This window comes from Phoca vitulina, unplaced genomic scaffold (assembly GCF_004348235.1).
Source record: "Phoca vitulina isolate PV1807 unplaced genomic scaffold, GSC_HSeal_1.0 scaffold25, whole genome shotgun sequence".
Lineage (NCBI taxonomy): Eukaryota > Metazoa > Chordata > Mammalia > Carnivora > Phocidae > Phoca > Phoca vitulina.
The window spans coordinates 40,368,383-40,389,977 of NW_022589728.1; the positions used below are offsets into that span (position 1 = coordinate 40,368,383).

Consider the following 21,595-nt stretch of genomic DNA (forward strand, 5'->3'; position numbering starts at 1 on the left):
ATCATGGAAAACCAAAAACCATTAAAAGTATAAAAATTTTACCAAACCACCATCTAATTAATGAAAGAGGATAAAGTTACTTTTATTCCTGAAAATAATCAATTTAATCAGAGCCTTTCAGTACATCCATTTGTTTCTTTGGATGGGGATTGTACTTTTGATATTTCATGGATACCAGTCAGGCATATAAAAATTACGAAATTTATAAAATCATTTGGGATAACCACAAAAAAACAATTATTCATAACAGACAAATAAAGACTTTCTAGAAAGCTTTTTGACTTTGTTATTCATGGTTCTGTTAACAAAACATTGCTTCCTGAGAATAGTCCTAAGTGATAAAATTACTTCAGTACTTTATAAATAAAATATTCAAAATGTTTTAGAACTCTAAATGAATTAAGACACTGAAAGTATTGCATTTTTATTTTTCGGTACTTAACTGTGGTGTTGTAGCTGGGAGGAAAAAAAACCATAGTATTTCTCCTGTTTATAATAGCAACTCACTTCTCTTGTGCATTAGTTGCCCTATCTATAAAGTTAAAACAGTGCCTGATATAAAGCAGTCGGCAAATAGTTCTGATATAAAATGAATGTTCTTCCTACTTAAAAGAAATATTCTAGGGCGCCTGGGTGCCTCAGTCGGTTAAGCGTCTGCCTTAGGCTCAGGTCATGATCCCCGGGTGCTGGGATCGAGTCCCACATCGGGCTCCTTGCACGGCAGGGAGTCTGCTCCCTCTCTCTCTGCCCTTCCTCCCTGCTGGTGCTGTCTCTCAAATAAAATCTTAAAAAAAAAAAAGACAAAAGGATTACTATACATAATACTTTAAGCAATGTAAAATTAAGTTTCTTTTAGACCAGACTTAGGTTGGCAAACTTAAAGGGCTAGAGTAAATATTTTTATAATTTGTGGGCTGAGAAACGAAATCAAGGCTAGTAAAGTAGGTACTTATGCCCTAGGCGGGTGGGGTGGGGTGGGGTGGAGTGGAGGACCACCCTGCCCTAGGTGGGTGGGGTGGGTCATGTGGGGTGGGTGTCTTTATGATAATCACCTGTGACCAACAAAGAATAACCCAGACCTAAAAAGGAAGTAAGCCATTGAAGGTGTTATCAATAGAGATGTGAAAAGGATTTAAGTTCCCTGGTTAGCTTTCTATAAAAGACCAACCCTAAAGACCCTCATCGGCAACCCTGTTGGGACCCCTCTCACTTGAGAGCTTTTTCTGTATCTTCACTTAACAAACTTCTATCGCTTTACTCACGCACATACACATAAAAATGTAACCATCTTTAAAAATGTAAAAACCTCTTTCAGCTTCCTTGTAAAAAAAAAAAAAAAAACAAAACAAAAAAACAGGTAACCTGACCAGTTACTTAGCCTATAGGCCTCCGTTTCTTATCTCCAAAATAGGTTTAAGTTTATTAGGGTTATTGAGAATAAATGATATAGTTAATTCATAATTATAGATCATAAATATATAGTATCTAATGCAGCTCAGTAATAACTAACATTTAATACAAAGATGGAGGTAATGGGGTCACTGCTTAATAGGTGATAGGTGAACCAAGAGCCACTGCTCTAGCCACTGCTTATTCTAAGTGATAAAGTGTACTCCCAATATAATGATTAACTACCTCTTGGTTTATGGGATTATTTTTATTTTCTAGACATGAACTATATTTTTCAGATACCTCTGACAAAAATGTTTGGCTTTAAGATAATTAAAATGCCACTGGGTATTAAACTAGAGAACCAGTATGCTCCTAGTGTACCTGATATATCTGGGAGTAGGAGAGAGGAGGCAAAACTGGCTGATATAGCTGACCCTTGAACAATGCCAGGGTCAGGGATGCTGACCTCTGTGCAGTTGAAATCCACATAAATTTTGATCAAAAGCCTTGCCAATAACAATTAATCAACATGTATTTTGTATATGCATTATATATTGTATTCTTACAATAAAGTCAGCTAGAGAAAACAAAATATTGTTAAAATCAAAGAGAAAATAGTGTTGTACTGTATTTATGGAAAAAATTCTACATGTAAGTGGACACTGGTAGTTCAAACCCAGGTCGTTCAAGATCAACTATATTGATGGGTGTATAAGAACTTACGTGTTTGAAATTGGTGTTGTGCTTGGTTAACTGGCTCTCCAACATGGAAAATGCCCTGTTATGTTGCATTTGTCAACTTCCATGGCATAAGAACTCCTACCATGGCCAATTTATCAACATACCACTGAAAGCAGAGTTGGGAAAAATGTGCAAAAATGGTTGTATTCAGTAGAAGCCAGTTTTCTATAATTAACTTTTTATTTTTAAAATTTTAAAAATAAACTAAATGATTATGGAGTAAAGTCATCTATTCCTATCAATTCATTAATTTTACAATCAAAATACAAAGCTTGTGTTTACTATTGTTGACCTCTTATTTACTACCACCATCATACCCCAGCCCATTCTGAGAAAAAGTTCCACATTATGTGGTATTTCACTTTTAGGCTTCATCTTAGCTCTTACCGCTACCCATCTGAGAAGTGTTTTAAAGTCTTCCATACATTCCTCAAGACGACTGATTGAATGAACCATCTAAATAGTCTTTGAGCATTCAAATATCATTTCTTCCTATTTTGCTCATCTTGTTTAGTTTGGTTATTAATTTATCATTCTCCTGGCTATTTATAAGCTTACTAGTTTAAAGAGCATACTGATGTGCTTTTTCAAACCAAATTACCAGTTTACTCATTCTACTAGCAATTATATTCACTATAATTAAACACACAGAAACTTGAGTTGGTTTCTCTTAAGACTTCTTAAATCACTGAAGATTCATCCAAAATGGTAGTAAATGGCTAAGTACTGACAAAGTATTCTACTTCTGCAATATCCTATTATTAAATGACTGAACGACCATATATAAATTCAAATTTTATTCTTATTTGCTCAATATAGGAAACCTGGATCACAGAATTGAGAAAATTAACCTGGTTTTATGTAAACTTAAAGGCCAACCAAAGTCAAATCATATTTGATAAACAACTTTTAATTAGAAGTCAATTTATAATATTATCCAAGAGAAGCCCTGGATATATAAAAACTTTTAAAGTTAATTTGTCTTTTATGAACAATGAGCATACTAATTTTGTTTTTAATGCTATTTTTAAAGCAGCAATGTGTAAAGAAAATATTTCAAAGTATTTTTAGCATGATCTTACTAAAATGAGAAGTACCACTTAACAAAGTTAGTAGGCAAAAGTGTTAAGAGCATCAACTGGAGTCAGTGGTCGGTCTGGGTTGAAACTGTCTCCATGATTTACAAGCTATGACTTTAGGCAAGTTATTGAACCTCTAAACTTCATTATCTCACTTGTTGAAAGAGACGTAAGTAATATTCCATACTTCTTAAGGAATATTTAAATTGAGATTATGCAGGTAAATCACTTTTACTGCCTAGCACACAGTAAGTGCCCAATAAATGTTAGCCATTAATATTATGGGTATTAAAAAAATCAAATCCAGTGTTTACAAAATGCCCACACTAAATACATCAAAGAAGTCAAAATTCAATCTCATAGAAGTCTGATTATATTTAGTTATTGAGTCTTTGGATACAAAGTCTTGAAATTTAAAAATGAGAACCTAATAAAAACAAGTTAAATGAATCATCACTAAATTCTTCCTAAAAAGAAACTATATCCATATATCACATTCTTCCCAGCAGAAGTCTGAATGTCCTTTGTAGCTATAGTTACTTTTTAGTAACTTTTAAGTATTTTGAGTTAATTTTATCAGTTTGGTGGATGAAATGTGGAGGAAACCATAGAACTAAACATAGCTCTCTATGCTACTAATATAGATGTTTGGTCCGTCCTATCATAAATACTAAGGTAGCTGTTGAAAACTTCACAGAAGAAGCTGTAATTCTTTTTTCTTTTTATACAAATACAAGTAAAGTTAATTAGTTGGTCTATTCAGTTGCAATTTTTTTATTTTTATAAAACTTTGCAGTTACGAACATGGAAACTTCAAGAATCTCCTAAGCTTTTTTACATAAGTAAACTTCAAATTCACAGTCTGTCTATTTTGAACTATTTATAATTAACGGGAGGCTTAACACAGTAATATCTCAGACAAAGAAGAGGGCATTAATTCTGCAGGCAGTTAGCAATAAAAATGCTAAACCTGAACAATAAATCACTGACCATTTCCTTATACAGTATAAGATGTAGACTACAGACTGGAAACAAAAGTGAATATAAAATTTATCTTCCCCAAATACAGCTCTACTATACAAGTCTTGAGGTTTACCCAAGATATCAACAAAAATTAATGCACTCGGAATTTTCTCCCCCACTGTCCAAAAAAAAAAAACGGGGGGGGCATATATAATTTTAAATTAGAAAAACTGAATGGCAATTTGCAAGCAAAAGAAAACCAGATTCACATTCTAATATTTACATTTGTTCTATTCACAAGTCAAATTAAAATGTTTTTCATTAGATCATTAAAAATAAACACTTAAAAACAAATGCATTTTACTGCATCAATACTGTGGGGACGTTACTGAATTTAGAAATGCTCTCTAGAGCAACAGTAACTTAACTTTGCGAGGGCCAACTGGCCTATCATTTAGATCTTTAATAGCAGCCATAGCTTCATTATAGTTTATCATAGCAACAATGGCTTCCCCTGTAGGTAATCCTTGTTCATTATACTGTATTGAAACTGAATCAGGTATGATTCTATAGCCATGGAAAAAGTCTAGAATTTCATTAACATTAGCTTTAAATGGAAGATTCATTATCTTAATAGGTGTTACTCTACCTGAACTACAATTTAATTTTGGGTCAGGCATAAATCTCCCCTCAGGTAAACTTCCCATACTGCGCTTTCCAAAATCAAACTTGCCACCTTCTGGGCGACCAAAATTCACAAAAGGGCGATGACTTCTAAAGTCATCAGGTGGGTTCCTAAACTCCTCAGCAGGAGGTCTAAAACTGTCAGGAAGTCTAGGGTCCTCCTCTGGAGGTTCCCTGAGGTCTTCCTCCGGGAGCCGCCTGAAGTCCTCATCAGAAGGGCATCTAAAATCTTCCTCCTGGGGGCTCCTGAAGTCCTCGTCAGGAGGATGCCTAAAGTCTTCATCAGGAGGGCCCCTGAAATCTTCATCCGGTGGGTGCCTGAAATCTTCCTCTCGGGGGCGCCTGAAATGTTCCTGGGGTGGCCGCCGGAAATGCTCCTGAGGCAGCCGGCGAAAGTGCTCCTGGGGTGGCCGGCGGAAGTGCTCCTGGGGCGGCCGCCTGAAGTGCTCCTGGGGCGGCCGCCTGAAGTGCTCCGGGGGCGGCCGCCTAAGGTGTTCCGGGGGCGGCCGCCTGAAGTGTTCCGGGGGCGGTCGCCTGAAATCCTCCTCAGGAGAACGCCTGAAATCCTCCTCAGGAGAACGCCTGAAATCCTCCTCGGGAGGTCGCCTGAAGTCTTCCTCCGGAAGTCGCCTGAAATCCTCCTCAGGGGGCCGCCTGAAGTCCTCCTCGGGAGGTCGCCTGAAGTCCTCCTCGGGTGGTCGCCTGAAGTCCTCCTCGGGTGGTCGTCTCCATTCCCCTTGGGGAAGCCGCCTGAAGTCGTCCTCAGGAGGCCGCCTCCAATCCTCCTCAGGTGGCCGCCTAAAGTCTCCCTCCAGGGGCCTCCTCCAGTCCTCCTCGGGGGGTCGCCTCCAGTCCTCCTCAGGGGGTCGCCTGAAGTCCTCCTTGGGAGGCCGTCTGAAATCCTCCTCGGGTGGCCGCCTCCAGTCCTCCTCCCGAGGGTACCTGAAGTCCTCCCGAGGGTACCTGAAATCCTCCTCCCAAGGGCGCCTGAAATCCTCCTCAAGAGGCCGCCTGAAGTGTTCCTCCCGAGGGCGCCTGAAGTCTTCTGGGGAGCGCCTGAAGTCCTCTGGGGAATGCCTAAAGTCTTCTGGAAGGCTCCTGTCAAGCTGTCGGAAATCCGCCTGGGTTTGCTTGAAATTGTCCAGTTGCCTCAAGTCCTCTTGCTGATGCCTAAAGTTTTCAGATGGGCCAACTGAGTATATTGGTGGATCACTTGAGTCAAATGAATGGGAATGGTCATCTCTATCACATGACTGTGAATGGTCTTGCATTCTCTCAGTGGGCATCAAGGAAAAATTTACACCAAACTCCTGCATTTGTGCCCCAGATATAAGTCTTAACAATACCTCTGTCCCCAAGAATCTCCGTCGGTTTAAACGTTCAGCTTTCATGGCCTGTTCTTCTGTTTTGAATTTCACCAATGCTTCTCCCAGACCAACTCCTTTGTCATCATAAAGTAAGTAAATGTCATCCTCTGCAAGAGAGAAGTCCGCAAAGAACTTTTGCACTTCAACTTTTGTAACATCAAAAGGAAAATTTCTTATATATATACACAGTTTCTGGCCAGGGTAGCCTTCTTGAGAGTATTTTTGTGAAATATGTCCAAGCCTCTCTTTCTCTATTGACACTGGTCTTTTCTTTTCATAACATTCAATGAACTTCAGCATCTGTTTTCTAGAAACAGGATCAATATGAACTGGACGATATTGTAAAACTGTCTTATGTAAACCCAGAGCGGTGTTATAGTCTTTCAGAGTTTTGAACATCACAAATGCGTATCTTGTTCTTCTTTCATCTTTATATAAAAATCTAATCTGTTCATTAGTCAGATCAGTATCTCTAAAGAAATTTCTTAAATCTCTCTTATTAATACTTAGGGACAGATTTTTTAAGTGAACATAAAATCCAAGAGGAGAACGAGAACGTGTTCTTCTGGGAGATTTTGAATGAGATCGTTTTCGAAAATGTCGATCATTAATTCCTCTTGGTGGAGAATGTTCTTCAGTTCTCATAGGAATGTCAACCTCCTTAATTGCATTACCACCAAACTCAATCCACTGCTGTTCTGAGCCTTGCATTACTTCTATGAATCTTGAACCCATAAAACTTCTATGACATTTAAGACCTCCTGAAGCATCAATACATGAAGCAAATTTTACTATGGCATCACCATTATTTCGGCCATCATGATGTTTCAAGAAAATTACGCCATCCACACACAAACCAGAGAAAAAGACACGTACATCATCTTCATTTACTAAGTAAGGCAAACCTCGCAGAAACAAGTAAGGATTCTCTGCCTTCAATGGCCGTGTCTTTCTTGGCCTTAAATCACCATGTCCTGTACCATTAGTATGAAACCCAGCATCTTGATTAATTGGAGAGCCATATCCAGAATTACTTGCTTCTTCTTTAATAGCCTCAACAAAGTTAGACAAGCTGCCAGCCCCTGACGCCCCAGATCCTGGTCGCTCTCTTCCTATGCGATCAGTTCTTCTCATTTCTATAGTCTTCTGCATTTCTGCCTTACTACTAAGAAAGAGCTCTACAGATGAATCCTTGATAAACCCTCCTGAACGACTTATGGCACGTCTTGCATCTTCATCTGTTGCAAATATAATAAAAGCCTCCCCAATTTCCCCTCCAATTATATGCACTCCTCCATCAGGAATAGTCAATCCCGTGAAGAAGTGACGAATATCCACAGGCCCCGCAATAAAAGGAAGCCCCAGTAAACGGATGACTACAGCCATGCTGAGCTCAAACCACAGCAATAATGACCTGCAGACAGAAAGGTACACATAATAGCAAGTCTTATTTTTGAAGTACCTTATCCCAAACTAAACTTAATAATTACTTGGTTCCTACCTTCTTCAGCATTTATAAATGAAAACAAGTTTGAGTTCACAAAAAATATTGACTGTATCTAATTTCTTAAAGAATAAACCTTCTCCCATCTAAACATACAAATAAACCAACTATTTCGAAGAAATATTTCATATCACCTATCCTATACAATATGAGCATCAAAAATATCAAATCTTCTTTGTAAGTCTGCCAAGCACTGCTTCACAACAAGACCAAACTATTTTCAGACTCACTTAGAAACATATCTTCTACTGAAACATGAGAGAGAGCTTTGTGGGTTAAAGAATTTTACCAACCACAATGAGTTTTACGTATTTGAAAAGCCATCTATGGTCAGTATATAATTTTTGCTTATGATAATAAACTGTCTACCACTAGTGCATCACTGGCCAGAGGTAAAGTACAGAAACCATGTGTACCTACATGTCCTATTCTATTTTACATTTTTTTTTGTCAAGCCTTAAGCTCTGGATATCTTACCTTTTTAAAATTTCTTGGAGACCTGTTAATTCTGTAAAAGCAACTTAACTGTGGAAAGAAAATGAAATATAATTAATCCTCGGACCCTGTAATTGATCTTAAACAACGCCAGATAAGGATATTCACTTCAGAATTACCTATTAAAAGTGAAGCAATATAGGAACCACAACTATGGGCATTACAAAATGGTCTTCTTTGTTCCAAGGGGAAATTAAACATCCTTCAGCAAAAACGAAGTACAAATTCCAAGTAGACATCTGCAAATTATTTTAAAACAAAAAACTTCTGGAAATTAAACAGCTCCTTGATTGGAAGTGGCACGAGGAAAAGGGTGATAGAAATGTTACACATTTTGATTAGTGTTGGTTATATGGGTGTATAAACTTACTGATTAAATGAATACTATCCTTAAGGTCTCTGCATTTCACTGTATATAAATTTTACATCCACTTAGAAAAAGACAGCTGTTCTACAAGTAAAATGACAATTTAAAAACACCAAAAATTCCCCAAAAGCCTATCACTTCCACTCATGAAAAGACCAAACACCTAGCTCAGTAAGTCCAACTCTCTTGCAATTTTCCTCCCTTTTAAAACATAAGACCAAAATCAAATTAATAAGGCAATGATTCAAAATGATACAATAAATGAACAAGACACTAATGTTTTGATCCAAACCAATGGCTACCCTTTGGATACAATTTTAAGTTCTACACATACAGCTCACACTTCCAAACATGGAACCAAGTTTCCTGATTCTAATATAATTAAGGCAAATACTAAAATACCCCTAAAACTGGGGAGCCTGGGTGGTTTAGTCGGTTAAGCATCTGACTCTTGGTTTCGGCTCAGGTCATGATCTCAGGGTCATGAGATCAAGCCCCTCGTTGGGCTCTATGCTCAGCACACAGTCTGCTTGGATTCTCTCTCCCTCTGCCTCTCCCCACTGCTCTCTCTCTCAAATAAATAAAAATCTTTAAAAAAAAAAAAATACCTCTAAAATAAAAAAAATCTCAACTACTACTCCTTATCTTAAACTCCTAAAACAATTACTATTAAAATTCATCTTAAGCCAAATAGAAAATCTTATTATGCTAACAAGTTTATTCCATTTCAAACTGTGCTGCATTGAGAAAACCCAAATGACATGTAGAAAATAGAATAAAAGCACATTTATTTAGAATGTTTAGGGATTATCAGTATTAACTGCTGAAAAATCTTAACTTAGTATTTCCTTAAGGAAATTTATATCTAATATTTTCAGATACCCAAAGTAACAGTATTTAATGTACTCTTACTGAATAAGTTTTTAAGAGTTGTTAAATTAATAGTTACAAATTTGTTTTTAATGTGCCAATAAATGTTGCTTTAATTCAGTATTTACACTTAAGTACCACTCTTCCACAAAGTGTTGTCTAAAGACATATTCTTTGGGGCGCCTGGGTGGCTCAGTCCTTAAGCATCTGCCTTAGGCTCAGGTCATGATCCCAGGGTCCTGGGATCGAGCCCCACATCAGGCTCCCTGCTTGCCAGGAAGCCTGCTTCTCCCTCCCCCACTCCCCCTGCTTGTGTTCCTGCTCTATCTCTCTCTGTCAAATAAATAAAATCTTAAAAAAAAAAAAAAAAGACATATTGAGGTCTGCAAGGTTTATTTTCCTTTGAAAATGGCCCACTGATTAAACTTTTTAAACTACAAGCTAAACTAACAAAGATATCAAGAAATTACTTGGCATATTCTACATCTGAATTATAAATGCCAAATTAATACTGAAAATATTAATGACATTTATTATTAAAATATTTACATGGTACATGTGTGGGGGCAGGGGTATATGGGAAATCTCTGTATCTTCTGCTCCTTACTGCTGTAAACCTAAAAAACTGCTCTAAAAAAATGGTCTATTAAAATCCGCACAGTACCAAAAATAAAAAATAAGTACAAGCCTGGTTCCTTCAACAAACCAATATCCACACCAACATTTAAAAAACTATAAATGGCTTCTGGAATAGTCCCCACTGAAGTTTCAAGATTCCTTCTTATGCAAACTGACTTAGCTCCTTTACTTTTAAAATATTTTAGACAGATACATGCCATTTCGTCTCTTCTAAACTTTTTCAAAAATTTAAAAGGGATTTACCCTGAGAACATAAATATATCTACAAGATACTTAGGGATGTTTCAAGAATATGTCAAATTTAAAAATTTTCTTATTCTCCCTTGCTTACAAACAGCATTTTAAATAGTTCCATGAGTACAAATCTCATGAATTCCAATTCAAACAGACAATATATGGTATTTTTTTCTAATTTGCCACATACAACTAACACTTAACTTTTCTGCCCTTTAGATGGTAGGGAAATGTACCATTTTATCTCTCAACAATGACATACCTGGGAAGCCACCTATAAGAGACCAGTTCTCAAAATGAGCACTTTTTCTGTGGTTCCCATGTTATTTCCTTAAGCAAACTCCCCAGAAATTCTACTCTTAGAACATTACACAAAAATCAAGATACACAAAATACCCTAAAGTACACTGCACTTAAAATTTTTTCTACTTATGAATGCAACACAAGTATTTTTGTGACTGTGTTGATTTAAAGACCCTGATCTGTTAGAACTTCTAACCTATGAAAAGATGGAAGTGAGTCCTTAAAAGCTCCTTTAAGGGCAAGTCACTGAAATTAATTAAGTTCATTTTAAATAATTTTGATTTTATCCAGGATTCATCCCACTTGATCACCATTATCACTAAACAATACGAAATGTGCATCTTCTAATCAAGCCTTATAGGGAAACCAGAAACTAAAATTTAAATAGGTATTATCTCAGATCTGATTTTAACTAGCGAATAACAAGTCATTTTCCAGATACGGTGGGGGAAAGAAAATGACTATTCCTTAAAATCCAAAGTTATGACGAAATTCTAAATGCAGGAGTTTCCCCTGCAGAAAATAATCTAGCCCAGTCCACAATTATTCTTTATGAAGATCTGCCTTTTATCCTTTTATAATGTAGATGGTTAAAATAAAAACCAAAGGCATGACGACACAGAGCCATAGTCCTTAAGGAACTGTAAATGAAGACGAATCCACTCGGCACAGGATTTCCCATAACATCCATCATCCTCAAATGGGGATCATCCGAAGGCATTGCTTCTATAGCCCAAAGCCTTTGTCCATACTCCCAGGGGTCAGAGCTTCCTTCTTTCGCGCCAGGCCAAAGTTGCTACGTGGGATCCGATGCTGTCGCCAGACCTTCAGCCAAAATCAGCCTTCAAATTAACCTGGACCGCCCAACCTCCATGCCTTTCCGTCACGCCGTCCCAAGGGCAAACATTCCACCCTAACTCGCCACAGGGTGAACTGCCCCATACCTAATTCAAACACTTTGGCCACTCTCATGCCTAACGAGCCGGGCCTTCAACGCTTTTCTGCCAACACTGACTACGATGACATAGCAAAGAAAAAAAATACCTATGAAATCCTTCGAGATCTTCACTCTTAAGAAAACTGGGCAGCGCACACACCACACCACATGGAGGCTGACGGGAAAGTCGGTGTTTAGCAAGGAATGAGGGTGCCCTAACGGCAGAAGCTACGCTAGCTCCTGGCGCGGCTGCCGGCCCCGCCTTTCCCTCTTCTTCCGTCCCCATCGCCAACCCCTCCCCACCCCGACGCCCCAAGGGTAACTGCTTCGCACTTGGCAATAAACACACACCACTGCTGCCGAGTCGGACACACAAGGCCGGGGGCGGGGGGCACTCCTCGTCGCAGCAGCCTGCCCAGTACAGGTGGAGCCCTCAGTGAGCCTAGAAGAAGATGGCGCCCACTCTCCCCTCCGCTCCGGACAAACGGACGTACAGTTTCTCTGCCCATGCGCTCTCCAGGCGTAACCCACCACCCCGGCGCCCCGGCCACGTTTGCGCAGGCGTCTTGACGCTCACCCGCTTCCCGTTGTCAGGGGAAGGGAGGCGGTGCCCGCGAGCGCACCGTCCCGCCCTGGGTTCGCTGAGCTTCCGCGCATGTTCAGATTCCAGCCAATCCGGGAGCCTCCACCAGAGAGAGGAGAGATTCCTAGACAAAGTTCGGGGCCAACTCATTGTGGTAATGAGAAGCTTCGATAAATAACTGCTGAGGTACGCTGGACAAACGTTCGTGATTTCCAGGAGTTAAGGAAGGAGATGCAAAAGCAGAGAAAAGTTGACGATTTCTTTCTCTCTTCACCTCTGCAGTTATTGTGTGATGTGAGCATCTTCTGAAAGGCTCTTTATAAAATCTAAAAGGGCACAAAAATGTTAGTTTTACTACCTTAAGATGTTCGGCAGGTACGATGCCAACACCCAGGGGGCTTAATAAATGCATGCCTATTCAAATTTATAGACACTAATAACTTTATGAAGCAAGTTTGTTGTTCCTACTTTCTAGTTTTTTGAAACATGAGAGCAGATAGACCAATCTTGAAAAAATGGTAAGTGAAAAGCACAATTACAGGGATGTTCTGTGATGCCAGCTACGTAATAGGTGGTGAATAACCTTATGTTTGATTTGATTTGATTTTTTTCAAATAAAGCAGACCACCAGTTTTATAACTACATGATATATTTATGGGTGGAGTCAAAGCTCATAAGAAAGCAGAAACTGTATCTTTAAAACACTGTTGGAGATGAAAAAAATGAGTTTTCAATCTCTCTGATATGATTGTGAGAAAGAAGATAGTCTAGCAAGTGAATAAAAGGTGGTTCCTGGAATGAAAGCCACCATTTACTCACTCGGGCAAAAAAAATTTAGCCTCTCCGTGCCTCAGTTTCCTCATCTGTAAAATGGGGGATAATAGTAGCATCTACCCCATGGGGTTGCCATCAGTATTAAATGAGTTAATATATGTAAAACCCCCAAGACTCGGTAAGTACTAGTGGCTTGTTTTAAATGTCAAGGTGATCCATATACAAGCAAAGGATAGCACTTTGGGAAGCTAGGCCCATTGAGTAGATAGCATTTGCCTTATTATCCCCACAGTCCAGGGTTTGGTCCTAGGGGAACCTGACCTCAAAAACTAAAATTTATGGAGGGCTTACTATGTGGCAAGCCCTGTGCATTATCTCATTGTATTCTTACAACTACTTTCAGAAGTAGGTACTATTATTTTTCCTATTTTACAGATAAGGGAAACTGGGGCATAAAGGATTGCATAGCTTGCACAAAGCTACAGAGATAGTGCAAGGTAAAGCCAGGAATTGAACCCTGGTCATTTGCCCCCAGAGGCCACAGGGGGAGGATTCTGTCCTTTGAGGCAGACTCCCTTTAAACCACACAGAACCAACACTCCAGAATGTCAATATTAATTCACAAGAAGAAACACTGGTAAAGTGGACCTGAGACCAACTCTGGCTGACCAGCACTTTTCCTGGCCTCTATATACTCTCTGTATGAAGTCAAATGCTCAGAGAGTTGTTTGCTAAACATGGAAATGGAATATGGAGGTACCTAATATCAAAAAGTGGTTCTCAGTTAAAGGGTACCTGGAAGCATTCTCACCTATGTTAACAAAAATAATAGCTATCATTTATTGAGCACTTACTATAAGGCTAGTCTGAACAAGTGTGCTTAGATCAGACTCCCTCTTTTGGACAAGCTTAGACAGGTATTCCCAGTCTCTTTTACTGTTTTGGGATGACTATCCCCTTCTACTCACACAGATTTTTCTCCACAAACAAGACACTATAGTGAATGCCTGTCTTTTCTAGTCTGCTTTCTGCGTTTCTTAGATAGCAATACCATTACAATCAAAACCAGAAAATTCCAGTTGAGGCAATTAATTGGGTTTAATTACATGGTATTTGGTTATTGAATAGTTTCTTGAACCTTTAGTATGTCAACATGGAAACCTAATCATTTTAGAGAACAGAAAGAAAAGTAAGTTTCTGGAACAACAAAACAGAAGACTGTATCCTAAAATATTTTAACCACACTGAGCCATGAACATTCCATGGCTCTGCCTGGGCATTTAGCCTCAAGCTTTTTACCACATCTACATCACTCCCCACTGAATGATTTTGGTATCACAGTTTTTAGCTGCCCTTCCAAGCTCTTCAACAACCACAAGAAGAGCCTTCTGTCACTTGGTCTTAAGAGTTCCTTGATTTTCTCAACTCCAAGGACCTTTATTCCTCTTGCACACTTTGACTTCCATTCAATTCAGCTGGCATTTATTGAGCCCAGACTGTGTGTCAAGCATCTTGCCAAGGCTCCTAAAAGACTGGGGTGAAGAACTCACAGTCCCCTTTCCTCAAGAAGCTTATACTCTAGCAGGAGAGACAGGGCACATGCCATCACACACAGGAGGACATGTAGAGCATGGAGATTAAGACTGGGCTCTTGAATCAGGCCAGATCCAAGTTTAAATCCCAGCTCTACCACTTCATGACTGAACGAGTTCCTTATCCTTAAACTTTTCCATTTGTAGGGTGAAGATAACAGTACCCACCATTCAGAGCAATACTGAGGACTAAATGATACAGTGCTTATAATTCCAAAGACAGAATGTAAGGAGAAAGCCAAAAAGTAAAATAAAATAAAATAATCTAGAAGACTTTGTGTTGGAAGTCTCCTGCGTGTAATCTTTCAGCCCCCACTCAGCTGCATAAGAATGAGCCTTGAGTCTGGAACACTTCTTACCAAGAGTTAAAGAGCTCACACAGATTGTACCTGGCCTATCACCTTATGTGGGAATATCTTTCCTTGTTTTGGGCTCACTAACTACTCTTGTCTGTGCTTCAAGTATGTACATTATATGTCACTTGGTCAACCCACTGTTATATTTGTCCCCTGAGGAGAGGGGCCAGGTTGCTTCCACTGCAGCATGAGAGGGATGTGGCACATAGGCCAGTTGCCTTGTGTCAGTGGCCAGGAGAGACCCACTGGCCATCGGGGACTGACACCACTACTGAAACTGATCCTGCTCTTTCTCTTCTCTATGTAAGTAAAGTGTTGTCCGTCCAGTGTTTGACAGCATTGTATTTCCCTTAGTGACTCCAAAACCAAGATGCAATGGGTAGAAATGTTTGGAGTCCTCCCCTGAGACTGGTTACTGGTGCATGTAACACAAAAATTTTGTGGACACAAAAAAATTCTGTCTCTTATGACTGGCTAGAGCCTACTCCAGGCTTAACCCACATTGGTCCTCTGCCCCCTTCCCAGGGATCAAATGAGAGGAGACAGCATTGAGATCCCCTTAGAGTTTAGATGATAATAAACTAGAGAATGAAGGAATGAAGCAAGTTTTGATTTAATCTTTTCCATTGCAACAAATGTGTATTAAATGACAATGTGCTCAACACAAAAGAAGACAATGAAATACCCCTGGGGCGCCTGGGTGGCTCAGTTGTGTCTGACTCTTGGTTTTGGTTCAGGTCATGATCTCAGGGTTGTGAGATGGAGCCCCACACCAGTCTGCTTGAGATCCTCCCCCTCTGCCCCCTGCCCCCTCCCAGTCATGTACGTGCTTTCTCTCTTGCTGTCTCTCAAATAAATAAATAAAATCTTAAAAAAAAAAAAAAGACAATGAAATACCTCAAGACACATCACTGTAAAATTAAGAAAAATGAGGACAGAGGAACATCCTCAAGACTTCCAAAAGGTAAAAAACAAACTTAAACACAAAAGAATCAAAATGGTGGATTTTTCAACAGCAATGTTAGAAACCAAAAGAAAAAGAAGCAGTGCCTCCAAAATTCTGAGGGGATATTTCCAAACTAGAACTTCATACCCAAGTAAACTATTAAGTAACTGTGAAGGAAGAATAAAGATATTTGCAGATATGCAGGTCTCAAAAATTTACATCTTATGCATCTTCTTTCAGGAAGCTGATGAAGTATTTACTCTATCCAAAGAAGGAAGTAAACCAAGAAAGAAGAGAATATGCAATACACTTGACTTGAGATCTCTCTTGAACATCACTCCACTTTCCCCTTCCAGTTTAATAGACTGCATAGTCTTTTCATTTTTAGTTTATGTCCTTTAGAGGCCACATAACATAGTGCTTAAGAACATAGATGCCTGAGGGGCACCTGGGTGGCTCCTCAGTCAGTTAAGCATCTGCCTTCGGTTCAGGTCATGATTTCAGGGTCCTAGGATTGAGACCGTGTCGGGCTCCCTGCTCAGCGGGGAGTTATTAGCTTTTCCTTCTCCCTCTGCCCCAATCTTCCGCCATCCGTACATGTGTGCATGAAAGCACATGCTCTCTCTCAAGTAAATGAATAAAACCTTAAAAAAAACATAGATGCCTGAGGCAACTGAAGCAAAAATAAGTTGGGCTACATCAAACTAAAAAGCTTCTGTACAGTAAAGGAAACCATCAACAAAATGAAAAGGCAAACTACTGAAAAAGGAGAAAATACATACAAATCAAGTATCTGTTAAAGGGTTAATATCCAAAATATATAAACTATTACAACTCAATAGCAAAGCAACAATCTGATTAAAAAATGGGCAGAATGTCTGGATAGACATTTTTCCAAAGAAAACATACAAATGGTCAACAGGTACCTGAAAAGGTACTCAACATCACTCATCATCAGGGAAATGCAAATCAAAAACCACAGTGAAGGGGCACCTGGGTGGCTCAGTTGGTTAAGCATCTGCCTTCGGCTGGGGTCATGATCTCAGGGTCCCTGGATCGAGCCCCGCATCAGGCTCCCTGCTCAGTGGGGAGTCTGCTTCTCCCTCTCCCTCTGCCTGCCGCTCCCCCTGCTTGTGCTCTCTCTCTCTGTCAAATAAATGGATAAAATCTTAAAAAAAAAAAAAAACACAGTGAAATATTACCTCACACCTATTAGACTGGTTATTATCAAAAAGAAAACAAGTTTTGGTGAGGATGTGGAAAAAAAGAAACCTCTGTGTGCTGTTGGTGAGAATTTAAGTTGGTACAGCCATCATGGAACCCTCTATGGAGGTTCCTCTAAAAATTAAAAAGAGAACTATTATATGATCCAGCAATTCTACTTCTGGGTATTCATCTGAAGAAGATGAAAACACTAGCTCAAAAAGATATATGCACCCTCACACTTATTGTAACATTAATTTTAGTAACCAAGATATGGAAACATTGGAAACAACTTAAGTGTCCATTGATAGATGAATAAAGAAAATGTGATTATACACACACATATACATAGGAATATTATTCAGTCATAAAAAAGAATACAATTTTGCCATTTGCAACAACATGGATGGACCTTGAGGCATTATGCTAAGTGAAATAAGTCTGACGGAGAAACAAATACCATATGATCTCACTCGTGTGGAATCTATTTTTTAAAAAATGACAAAAAAGCCCCAAACATAGATACAGAGAACAGATTGGTGGTTTTCAGAGGTGGAGGGTAGAGAGTGGGTGAAATGGGTGAAGAGAGTCAAGAAGTATAAACTTCCAGCTATAGAATAAAGTCACAGGGAGGTAATATACAGCATGGTGACTATAGTTAATAATACTGTATCGCGTATTTGAAAGTTGCTAAGAGTAGATCTTAAAAGTTCTCATTACAAGAAAAAAATTTTGTAACTATATGGTGATGGATGTTAACTAGACTTACTGTTATGATCATTTCTCAATATATACAAATACTGAATAATGTTGTACACCTGAAACTAATATGTTATATGTCAATTATACCTAAACAAAAAAATAAAATAATTGATAATGCCTAACACTGAAAAATTAAGGTGTAAAAGGGTCATTGCAGTAATTCATATGGGAAAAGGTAGCATTTTAGGGTGATAGTGATGTAGAGGTTAAGAAAAGTAAAAGAATTCAAGGGATATTTGGGCAATTAATTCAAGAGATATTTAGAAGATAAAAAAATCAAGAAGTCTAGATTGAAATGGGAAGATGAAGGAAAGCATCAAAAGTGACTCTGAGATTTTTGGTCTGTATTACAGGTGGGATGATGTTGTCATTAACTGAGATATAAAACACTGGAAGAAGACAAGGTTGGAGGTGGGGGGGTGATGGAGTTCATGGGTTGTTTTTGGACACCTTGAATTAAAGATGCTTAATTCCACCCAAATGGAGTTTTCAAGCAAGCAGTGGAAATTCTGTTCAGAGCTCAGAAAAGATACTTGGCTTGGATATATATATATATAAATATTTGAGTCATCTGCAAACAGTGGTCAATGATGTCAAGAACATGGTTGACATCATCCACAGGGAAACCAAAGTATGAGAAGAGAAAAAGTCTAGGACTGAGCCCTCAAGGATTCTCCATATAATAGTTAGATAAAGGAAGCTGAGTCAACAAAGGGCAAAGAGCAGGAATAACGAGAAAGTTTATTCTAGGAATAACCTGGAGAAAAACTGGGAGAGTGTTCCATCATGGAAGCCAAGTTCAGTGTAGAACATATTGAATGTGATGCAGCAGTTCTAGTAGGAACTAGACTAACACCAAGAGTCTGAAAATTGGGAAAGAGAGCAGGGCTTATGACACTAAGTGCCCTGACTGTAAGATCTTGACTTCACTAATTCCCCTTTCTAACCACAACTTCCATTTCCGCATTTTGCATTTTTTTCATCACATTCTTTGTAATATTTTAATTCATTAATCCCCCTCATGGGCTTATTTGCTTTTCCCTTTTCTTTATTCATGCCCAGGAAAGCACAGCCAGGGATTCAAAAGCAGCAGTAGAGAATCAGGGTCAAAGGTGTGGGCTCTGGTATCAAATTACCAGTTAGAACCCTGATCTGAGCATGACCTTAGGAAGTCATATATTGCTTTCTAAGTCTTGGTTTTCTCATCTGTAAAGTAGAAGTGATTATAATGGTCCCAATTTTGTTAAATGAGATATTGCAGTGCCTGACACACGAAAACAAGCAATAATATCAATTATTTAAATTATTATATGGTCCCAACTCCAACAAACAGATAATTCCTATAACTTTATTTTTTTGAAGATTTTATTCATTTATTTGAGAGAGAGAGAGAACGAGCAGGGGGCCGGGGGAAGGGCAGAGGGAAAGGGAGAAGCGACTCCCCGCTGTGCAGGGAGCCCGCCATGGGACTTGATCCCAGAACCGTGGGACTTGATCCCAGAACCCTGGGATCATGACCCAAGCCAAAGACAGACACTCAACTAACTGAGCTACTCAGGCACCCCAATTCCTATAACTTTAATTTCTACCTTTAAATTTTTTCTGTATTCAGTGAGAAGCTTTTATCCTTCCCCAGACATTTCCTATCTTCCTATAATGTCACAATCCACCTAGCCACCCAAGTCAGAAACTGAGTGATCCTTATTTTTGTTTCTTCTCTTTTGTTTCCTTGTCCAAGTCATAACATTCTCATGATTCTTCCTCCTAAACAGCTCTTCCATTCATCCTCTCCTGTCTCTCCCTTCTTCTCTTGCCCAAGTTTTGTTAATGTAGGTAAGGCAGGATGTAGTACCTATTTCATTCTAGGTGTTCAATAAGCATTTGCTATCCTCTTTGGACACATCCTCTCATGGTTTTTGGTACGCTTCTTCATAAGCGGACAGTAAACCATGTTCTCTTAGTCTCATCCAATTCTATGGATAATTTTCTCACATTTTAGCTGGGTGATACTGGGTATGTCTTTAAGCCTGATAAGTGTACTGTCTATTCATAAGGTTGTTAAAAAGATTGAAATAATTAATGTAAGAAGTTTAGCATAATACATGACACACAGAAATCATTTGCTTCCATTTTTTTAAAGAAACAGTGGAAATATCTCTGGTTCAGCTCATTTTGTTCTTCCTGTATTAAATCTGAATGTTGATATCTGGTGTAAGGGATGCACACTGCAAATAAGAGGGGAAAGGCAAGAAAACTGCAACAATGACTATCTGACATCATTGAATGAAGACCAGTGACCACCTATCTCCATACTTCTCATGTTTGTTTTTAACCATTGTGAACTGGCTTAAACTACCTGATCTATTTACTTGCAGCAAAAATATCCCTAATGATACAGTCCCAATTTATGCTTAACAGTTTCAGCTAACATTCTTTCTGCTATCCGTGTAAGCAGTTTATACAGATGAACCCACAGTATCTCCAGTTATGGCAAACCTAACTGTATTTTGAATCTTTCACTACAACTAAGCTCTTTATTTCGCTCTTTGGATCAGTTTTGCCAGGTGTAGTGCCCAAAGGTCTTAGACAACCATAGTTCCACTGTCTGTGGTATACAATGGCAGTATCATCTTGTTAACTAAAGGCAATAGGTTTGTCCTCCATGTAGAATGCCAAAATTTTTCTCTATTCCACAAAGAAGCCACTTAATAAACTGAAAAGATAACAGGTTGTGGAGTTGGCCAGATGGAGATAAATTCTAGTTCCACTACTTCCTAAAATGTAACTTTCTTGATCCTCAATTTCTTCTTCTTCTTCTTCTTTTTTTTTTTTTTTGTTAAAGGATACAAAAAGGGATAATATTCCCTCAAAGGGTTATTATGAAGAATTAAGATTAATGCTGCCAAGAACTTAGTATAGCACACAGTGTGGGACACAAGGAAAACCATCATGAATGGGAGCTCTTTTATTGCTTTAATTACACAGTAGGCAATGAGTAAATATTATTGCCCCAATCCCTTCCACAGAGCATGTAACAGTATGCACTTAATTAAAGAAGACTAGAATTAAAAATCACCCATACGAAGGTTTTGCAGTTAATCTCAACTATTCTGACCATACCCTTTCTGAGTCCCCATTAACATTTGTAGAGTCACATGTGTTTTGTGTTTTTTTTTAAATCTTATTCGGTTAAGTCATTTTCACTACCAACCAGACACTCTAACAATGCATAATTACTCAAAAACACTTTTTAGAATTCATCTTTAAGGAAGAGTTTTCAGAACATATTTCTCCTGTGTCCTGTATCATAGATACTAGTGACTGAGTGAATGCTGATCTCTTGGGGAAAGGCCACATGAGAAATACTAGGCCTGATGGTGGTTAATGGTTAAAGTAATCTAACTTAACTTAGATGCATTTTCCACATGCATTAAGAATTGTGGGTGTGTGTATTTTCCTTAATAGTGCCAAATCATTTTTATTACAAAAATCTTTTTCTGAGAAAGCCAAAAGTTGTTTCAAGGTACTACTGATGAATAAGGTGGCTAAAAATTATGCTGGGTGATTGTACTGGGAGAGTGGTATTCTATTTACCGACCTCCTAAACTGATATCATATCCCGGTTAATGGGTCGCTGTCTCAGCGTTTGAAACACATTTTAAATAGCCAGTTGCGCCCGCCAGCCTACAGGGTTAGCTTGCCGCTCTGATCCATCCTTTCCCAGACCAGCCAGCTTCCCGCGACTTTGCTCACCTAGCAACCAGGCAGCCACTGCAGACACTTCCGGAACCCCAGGCGGAGTTG

The 21,595-nt window shown here is 38.9% G+C and overlaps 1 protein-coding gene across 9 annotated transcripts in view; it reads right to left on the bottom strand.

The window, feature by feature from the left end:
* Nucleotides 1-12,100, bottom strand: part of RBM12B (RNA binding motif protein 12B) — a 29,965-nt gene extending 17,865 nt beyond the window's left edge. For 4 of the 9 annotated variants that reach the window (XR_004301476.1, XR_004301475.1, XR_004301474.1 and 1 more), the window contains exons 1-2: nucleotides 11,927-12,100; nucleotides 8,208-8,255 (exon numbers count right to left, since the gene is read on the bottom strand). Coding sequence is in view for 4 of the 9 variants with exons in the window: in XM_032421830.1 (XP_032277721.1) it covers nucleotides 4,583-7,612 (3,030 nt within the window). In the remaining 5 variants the exon portion in view is untranslated. Of the gene's footprint in view, nucleotides 1-1,284; nucleotides 8,256-8,344; nucleotides 8,465-11,682; nucleotides 11,751-11,926 lie in introns of those variants that run through there. The other 5 variants (XM_032421830.1, XM_032421832.1, XM_032421828.1 and 2 more) reach the window with 5 other exon arrangements.
* Nucleotides 12,101-21,595: the final 9,495 nt, after the last annotated feature.